Source organism: Gekko japonicus, unplaced genomic scaffold (assembly GCF_001447785.1).
Source record: "Gekko japonicus isolate JY-2015 unplaced genomic scaffold, Gekko_japonicus_V1.1 scaffold215, whole genome shotgun sequence".
Taxonomy (NCBI): domain Eukaryota; kingdom Metazoa; phylum Chordata; class Lepidosauria; order Squamata; family Gekkonidae; genus Gekko; species Gekko japonicus.
Window position 1 is genome coordinate 536,071 of NW_015160215.1, and position 8,837 is coordinate 544,907.

The 8,837-nt window shown below is 44.0% G+C and overlaps 1 protein-coding gene across 1 annotated transcript in view; it reads left to right on the top strand.

Annotated features, from left to right (window-relative positions):
* The window catches only part of GRIP1 (glutamate receptor interacting protein 1), a 187,999-nt gene that overhangs the window by 165,543 nt on the left and 13,619 nt on the right, over window positions 1–8,837 (top strand). The window contains exons 18-19 of the mRNA XM_015410502.1: window positions 2,939–3,124; window positions 7,810–7,966. Coding sequence (XP_015265988.1) covers window positions 2,939–3,124; window positions 7,810–7,966 — 343 coding nt within the window. The remainder of the gene's footprint in view (window positions 1–2,938; window positions 3,125–7,809; window positions 7,967–8,837) is intronic.

The window sequence follows — 8,837 nt, forward strand, 5'->3', positions numbered from 1 at the left end:
CTTGTCGGTATTTAAACACTCCCGGCTAATGTAGCCACACCCACTGTACAATAAGGCAACCTATGAGGTTGAAGCAATAACGACCAATCACAAGCGATCCCGCTCTGCACGGTGATTGGCAGACACTTTCTGGGCTAGGGCTCCTATTGGTTACATTAGGATCCTAGCCCAGGATGAAGCTCAACATGGCATCTTAATCAGGCGATTCACACATCAGTATTTACATTCAAGTCTCAATGGCACAGTTCACATAGCAGTTATATATACAATTCAATACATAACAGTCTGTCAGGTGCAGCAGCGGTTGCAGGTTGCTTAAAGCCACGAGGGAGCCTGCCCAAGCAGTAACGCCTTAGTGATCCTGCCAGCCCCACCTCCACAGTGGCTTCTAATACTCCCCCCCTCCCCATCCTACACTGGACAGGCAGCTACCTGTCAGGTGTAGGAGAGGAGCTGGGATGCTTACAGCGACTGGGGAGGTTTGCTCAACAGGATCGCCTTAGCACTGCTGCTGGCCCAGCCTCCCCGATGCCTTTAAATACAATCCCCCCCAACACCAGACAGGCCGGTGTCTGTCAGGTATGAATGTTTATGGGGAGCAGGGCCAGGGTATGAATGTTTATGGGGAGATAGTAAAGGACATTTCTAGGAGCCATTTCGATGCGTGCCTCCCTCATGAACCTGAAGAAATGTCCACCGCATCACCACTCCCTCACACCAACTCCCCCTCACACCTCTCACCTCTTATTGCCCCCAAGAAAGCTCCTGGCAAAGAAAGTACCTGAGCCAGATACACCAATGCTACAAGGAGGAGGCAACTTAGGAATGTGGCAAAGACATTTGCACATAGTACTCCTGCAGTGCACCGAGCTGCACAAGCCAAGTTAGGGTTGCCAAACCCTCTGGTTTGACAGGGGTCCCCCACTTTTTTGGGGCTTCTACCCGCTGGCGGCCAGCTGGCTGCTGGGGGGGGAGCCCCAACACTCGCCACCACCCCTCTCCCTCCTCTCTTGACAGAGAGGAGGGAGAGGGGTGGCTGCAGGCCAGCCAATTGGGGGTGCGGAAACGCCGACTCCCTGCAGTTAAAGGGGCCCCTTTAACTGCAGGGAGCCGGCGTTTCCAGGTGCCTGATCTCCGTGGAGGTCAGGCATGCGGACAAATGCCGGCTCCGTGCAGTTAAAGGGACCGCTTTAACTGCAGGGGAGCCAGTGCCCCTGTTGGCAGGCGGGCGGGGGGACGTCCCCAACGTGACATCATCACGTCCGGAATGCTCCACCCCCTCCCGGAACGCCCCCCAAAGTCCCCCGCTTGGGGTGAAGATAGGACTTGGCAACCCTAGGCCAAGTACCAGCAAGATAACCCTGAGGTGCTCAGAACAACACAGTCTCCATATGAACAAAGCAATCCAGGAACACAAGTAGAGGGGCCATCACTTTCGTGGAAGGTAGCAGGAGATGACTTAACAGACAACTGCTTCTTAAACGGGCAGTTCTATGTGGCCTGCTCCAGAGTGAGCTCATCAAGCAGCCTGGTGATCCTAGCACCTCAGGGCAGAACCACCAATGTGGTCTAGAGAGAGGTCCTTCAGTAGAGGGGGGGAAAGTACGTATGTCTCACTTCATTTCTTACACTACAATCTTCTCTGTTAGAATTCCTACAACAAATGTCACATTTCAAATTTCACATCATCAGTATTATAACTGGATTTACGGAACTTAAATACCGTAGCGAAGCACGGGTATCAGGCTACTGATTCAATAAGGATGATAATTTTCAGTTTGTTCATACAATTATCTTTCTTGAAGTAAGGTGCCTAAAACAGCATATGTTTGGCCTAGATTTTTTAAAAGATTAAGATATAGAGAATCTCGGTATTTTAAGATATATGACCAAGAAGGAGAAATACAGTTATTTTCCGCATTTTATGCAATCCGAAAAAAAGTTACACCTTTTGAAGTCTAGTGGCTTAAATTATGTAGGGTATGTTTAACACCTCAGTTTGTCAGCAGCACAAAATGCTCAGGAAGATTGTAGAATTCCTCTTCTGGAGAAATAGGCATCTGACAGGAATGCTTTGGGCACAGAGCATCCTTCATTAGGAAAAGAAACTGATCTACATGAGCCTGTGGGGGTGCCATCTAATTCCATGATCTGATACTACATGTACAACTTCTATATTTAAGCAAGTACAGATATTTTGTAAGGCTGATGTTACTTAAAGAACTCATCAGTTATCCAAAACTGTAACTCTAGGTGTATTCATTACTTTAAAGGGAATAATTTGTGACTCTCTGGACAACTGCTTTTCTGAAGAGGTATTATTGTAGACCTTATGTTTGGCCATGGTATTCGATTAAGCTAGCCTCCACAAAGTTAACCCTTGTGGTTGCAACACATATGTACATGTTTCAGTGTGATTGTTTCTGCTTGATCTAGTATCACTTCATTGACTGGTATGGAATAAGTCATAATTATGGATATGGAAAAAGTGTATTTTCTATTACCTCTCTATGGTTATCAAGCTACTAATATTGCCACAGTCGTTTACTGCCACAGTCGTAGATTCAAGTGGGTAGCCATGAAGGTCTGAAGCAACAGAACAAAGTTTGAGTTGAGTGGCACCTTTAAGACCAACAGAGTTTAATTCTGGATATAAGCTTTTGTGTACAAGCATACTTCATCAGATACATTTGCAGCTGATGAAGTATGCATGCACAGTAAAGCTTATACCCAGAATTAAACTTTGTTGGACTTAAAGGTGCCACTTGACTCAAACTTTGTTCTATTGCCATGGTAGTAGTAAAAGCGACATCACTTAGATTTCGCCATAGAAATAATTATCTGTATACAGCCTGTTTATCTAGACTTCTAATAGGCAAAATGTCCTGTCATGCATGGCCGACTTCTTATCATTCTTAATGTCCTTAATTCCTGCCAGCAACAAGCCCAAAGAAGTTCCCTGCCTCTGGTCACCTAAATGAATCAAGTGATATGGAAGAAGATGCAGCGACCACACAAAAACCAGGCAAACTTTCAGAAATATACTCCACCACTGTCCCAAGTGTGGACAGTGCTGTAGAGTCATGGGATGGCTCTGGTATAGACAATAGCTACGGAAGCCAAGGTGGGTCATGAATTTCAGCAAATTCACTTTCTGCAGGTAGCAGCAACAAGAATTTTAAGGTGACTTTGCCCAGCTTAAGAGGCAGTCTCACCTTTCGGCTTTATAGTTTGCTGGATGCTTGTGTGTCATTAAGACTGCACACCTTAGCACATTGTGTTACTTCTTGCTTTTGCCTAACCTTGATTTTACTCTTTCATGACACTGTGACAGGTTATAAAACATATATCAATATACCTAACAGCCTTCTGCTGGTTTTACTGATGTCTGAATGACCAATCCGTACCTCATCCACAGCTAAATAGGTTTATCCTTCAAGCTTAGATTAATAAAAGATGCAGAACACATTGAAGGTGTTCATTAATGTGAACATCTGAGGCCCATGCATTGTGATTTTTGTTGACTGTAGTCAAGATTTATTATATACCACCAAAGGGGAGCACAAAAGGATTATTCAGTGATTTGCTGCCTTTTTTGTTTCTCCTTCATCTCCTGACATTAAGATGTCAAGGGGCTTTCAGAATAATAACTGGCTTGAGGAAAGGTTTTGAAATAAGAATGACAGAATTTCTTTTACACCTACAAATTTAGTATTTAAGCAGTGTTTAAGCATTTGTCTTTAAACCTCAGTGTTATTTTGAGCTGTATAAGTATAGGTTTTTAAAATTCCATATGGGATTGGAAGAAGAACAAGGGCCCCGTTCACACGGAGCATTTGCCGCGCTAAAGATATGGATGATAGGCGGATTTTCCGGGCGAGATCACACCACAACATCTGGGAAGTGTAGTGCACCCGTGGCTTCGTGCCGAAGATACGGAGTAAAAAACTAGTACTTACGATGTACTTTGGCCACCAAATGAGAAGGGAGCACTCACTGGAGAAGACCCTGATGCTGGGAAAGATTGAAGGTCAAAGAAGAAGGGGACGGCAAAGGATGAGATGGTTAGGCAGTGTCATAGATGCAACGAACATGAAATTGAGCAAACTTCAGAGGACAGCGGAAGACAGGAAGGCCTGGTGTGATCTGGTCCATGGGGTCGCGAAGAGTCAGACTCGGCTGTGCGACTGAACAACAACAATGCTTTACTAGTTTCTGTAAAACGCGGGGCAAGGGTGGGCATCTGATCGCGTCCCGTCCTAATCCCGTCGCAAACCGGTTAGTTTTTTTTTTTAAGTCTTCACAGGATGCGCACAAACGATCATGCGCATGCTCACCTTTTGGTGAGAAAAAAAATATTCCCGTTTGCCATGGAAGCGGCGCCTAGCGATTGCTGGTGTGATCGCGCTGCGCCGCTTCTTTGCCACGCTGCAGGATAGCTGTGTGATCGGCACCTCACGCCCTAACCACGGAAACTCGACGGGACGTGTGATCGGGTTCTTGGTATCGCCCAAGGAAAATGATTGGCAGTAGATTCAGTCCAGAAAAAAGTTCTTCTTCCCATAGTAAACTTATACAAAAGTAAATTTATAGAACAAACTGGTGAACAGTATTTTTCTGTATAAGAAAATGAAACGCTCATTACTGAGATCAAGGTAGATAAGCACTCATCACTTTCAGTGATTATCTGTAATTTATTATATATTTGTTCACAGGAACAATTCTAATTATTACTTTCACAATATTCATTCGGTCCTACCAATTTAAGAAATGATACCAAAATTGATTGCGGGTTTGTTTCTTAAATAATTTTATAATAGGATAAGAAGGCCAATTACTCTGGCACTTCTTGCTAGATGTGCTGTTTCAGGACTGATCACTGAGTATTTAAATATGGAAAGGGATTTTATTGTTACTAGAGTTGATTAATTATACTTTTTAAAGCACTTTTGTGGGTTGAAGTTTGTATTCTACAAATGTTGGGGGTTTTACATTTAATTTTAAAGGGCATGATTCAATTTAGTTTGCTTGTACGCCAGAAATCAGACGTCATCCCTTGTCCCTCCTGGAGAAGGCAAGTCTCAGCATGAGGCTATAATTTAGTTTGTTTGACAGTAAACTGCACATCAATCACACATGGCTCCCTGAAAGGCCTTTTGTTCACATATCTGAAAAACGAATGAAATATTGAACTGTGAATATTTTTCTAAAATGAAAATAGGTCTAACCTGTAAGATATCAAGGAATGTTCAGCCACCCATCACTGGTGGCAGTAACTTCATTATGACTTTGTAGAACTGCAGTGCACAAAGTCAGAATAATAGAAATAGGAAATTCAATAGTTCAAGTATAAGGTCACACATGTGGCAATGGGAAACCGTCATAAGCATTTACCTGGGGACTCATCATCTGGGGGGGAAAGAAACAGCATAGAGATGGGATCTTGGAATACAGATTGACTGTGACATTCATGCCATGTGAAGGGAAAAACACAATTGCTGAATGTGAATAAACAAGCCATTTCTAACAGGAATAGGGAAGTAACCGTGTTGTTGATATCAAACGTGAGTCCAGTTGTTGTCACTCACAATCAGGACTGCTGAATTTAAGCTATAACAGGTACAAAAAAAAAAGAATAACTTCAGTTAATGAAAGAGTCCTGCTACATCCTGAAGACAAAGAAGAAATGGCATACAGTTTTGTGACTAAGAGGCCAGTTCATCATACATGGGACAGCATGTAATGGATAGTTTATTATACCACATGTTAGAGCCAATCTGGATATATTATTTCAGCAGATCTTCTGATTCTAAATGAATACAGCTGTGTATGTGGAAGGGGCCCTCCTAACCTGAATAGCCAAGGCTAGCTTGATCGCATCAGATCTCAGAAGCTAAGCAGGGTCAGCCCTGGCTAGTGTTTGGATGGGAGACCTCCAAGGAATACCAGGGTCATGACACACAGGCAGGCAATGGCTGAACGCCCCTTGCTTTGAAAACCCTACGGGGTTGCCATAAGTCACCTGTGACTCGATGGCAAAAAAAATGTGGCAGGGGGAGTCCTGCTAACTTAATTGAGGAAGCATTTTAAAACCCATTGCCAGCCCATCCACTCACCTGACCTCAGCAACTGACTAGGTACCAGTCTCTCCCAGACCTGGAGGGGCACCACCAAGTTATCTCTCCTGCAGTACTGCAAGATCAGCTGTGATGAGTGGTACACACCATGGCACTTGGGTGGCAGGCAAGACCTTCCTCCACCAGGTCCTGAAGGCATAGCAGTGTGGCAAGCAGTGACCCTGGACACAGCTGCACCACACCACATGAGGCACTCAGTCACTTGGTGGAACTTTCCCCCATTTCCAAGTCGGGGATCAGCAGCAGGGATGACGTGGCAAGCCCTAGACCCAGTGAAGGGTGGCCTGTGGGGGGTGGCCAAAGTTTCTTGCCTAGAGGACCAAAAAACCTTGGACCAGGCCTGTTAGCAGCTGCACCATTTTCCTTATCTAAATTGCACACAAACACACATGCGCAGACAGACACCTTCAAGTGGTTATAAGTTCTGTGAAGAAGAAACTACAGGCACCTGCGTTATACTGGTATTTTTTCCTCACAAATCCACTAGTAGCTTGAGGGGGGATAGAGTTTTAGGACAAGAAAATGGCATACAGGAACAGGATTCATGCTGCTTCCCTGAACAAATTTTGCTGGCCCTATGGCTACTTTTAGCTACAAAAATTTTGCCAGAATAATCTAAGATCCCCCATGACAGGCTTCTGGTTGAGGGAAACGGCGGTTTCCATCATAGCTGGCCCCCTCCTTTTTTCTTTCTTTTTTCCATCTTGCTCACTTCAGCTTCCTCCTTAGCCTGCCCATGAGATGGAAGAACAGTCCAGAGCAGGTTTTAGATTAAATTATAGACGCCATCTGAAGACTGTGAAATTTTGGGATTAATTGTTGATTTTAAACTGTATTTTTGTATGTTAATTTATTGTAAATCGCCCAGAGCTCTGTGTACTCAGGGATGGGGCGATTCAGAAATATTGTTGTTGTTGTTGTTGTTGTTTAGTTGTTGCCCATTCTTCTTGAACTCTTCTGCCTTTCAGCCCAGGAACAAACCAGGTGGTGATGAATGCAGTTACTTTTTCTTAAGCAGAATTACATCCTTCTATGTCCGTTGATGTCATCGGGCTTAGAAGAATGTTACTTTTGCACTGTTGGCTGAGAGGTTCTGCTCACACTCAGCCTCTCTCTTGACAATAGTTAATTGGAGGAAGGAATTTTCCCAAGGTCAGATGAGCAGTGAACCTAGGGACTTTGTCTTCCACTGAAAGATATAGTTGGCATTGTAGCATGGATTATCTCAGTATCTTTGTCCTTTCCGTGATGCCCAAATCTTTAAGACAGAAGTGAAAATGACCAGGACAGCAAGTAGAATGGGTATGGAGCAGAACACATTTTTTTTGCATACAGATGATACATGAAAATTTAAATTAATTATAATGAATCTAATTGCTCGCAGAATTAATTGAAAGCACATCTAAGAACATTAATTGCCTGATCATGTATGCCAGATGCCAATGAGAATTTTCAGCACTTGGGTATGAAAAATGAACTGTACTTTTGAGACACAATGACAGTGTGGTAAGATTGTACTTCAGGTTCAAATCATTGCTTCAGAGTCAAAGCATAGCACAGACTTATAGCTTTGATCAATTCTCACAGCTTTAGATACATTGGAAGCACATTGGAAGCATGATATGGATTTTATTAAAAAGTAGCATTGATAAATATACAATTAAAATTTTAGGTCCCAGTTATCAGGCTTCAGGATACAGCTTCAATACCTTTGAATGGAGAAGTCCCAAACAAAGGGGCAGTTTGTCTCCTCCAAATAGACCCAGAACAAACCCCTTCCATGATACAGGGCTAAGTGATGATGAATGGGACAAAACAGCAACAAGCAGGTAAGTTCTTTACCAAATACCTATTTGCAATGCCAGCAGAGTTCTTTGTTAACAGTACACCTCATGGGCTCAAAATATCAATTGACAACTTGTCTTCTAACTCTGGAGATATTTCATATTTACACTTCATGCTGCTTGGCATTTATTAGGTTAGGTTAGTGACATTCATGAAAGGTTATGATGCTGAAAGCGAGACTTGTGCCATTGGTGAATTTCTGTGCATTGGAGGGACAGATCATTGATTCTTGGTGTTAATGTAAAAATTAAGCCAAAAATGACACTTCTTCATCCTATCCCTTCCCATCAGATGTTACAGGAGGCTTTCTTTTCAAATCTCCTATTAAATAATATATTTCTATATACCTATGGCACATGTGCAGTAGCTAGGGTTGCTTCTTAGTACTTATCTATATATCTAATAGTGAAGTGGCCCCGTCTGTGCGGATATCTAAATCCGCAGTTCGGGGGCACCTGGGGGGGAGGGGGAGGTTTGTGCACACGTGGGGCAGTCCCCACGTGTGCACAAAAATTCTAAATGTTGGGGGGGAAATCAGGGGGATGTTTAAATCCCCCCGAAATTCATAGAGCGTCCCCTGCGCATGCGCAGGGAACGCTCTGCGACCGAGGCTGCCACCGCTTGGAAGGGAAGCGGCAAGCCGGGAGGGGGGGCAGAGTGGCAAGGGCGGTCGGCCAGGCGAGCGGGCGGCCGGGGGAAAGCGAGGCACGGGCGGCTGCAGCCTCCCGGGCCTCGGTTCAGAGCCGGATGGCGAGGCGGGGAAACAGCGAGGCCCAGGTGGCTGCAGCCTCTTTTTTTTTTTTTTTGGTAAACAAATTTTATTTTTCATAGGAATTCAACATTTAGCACTCAATC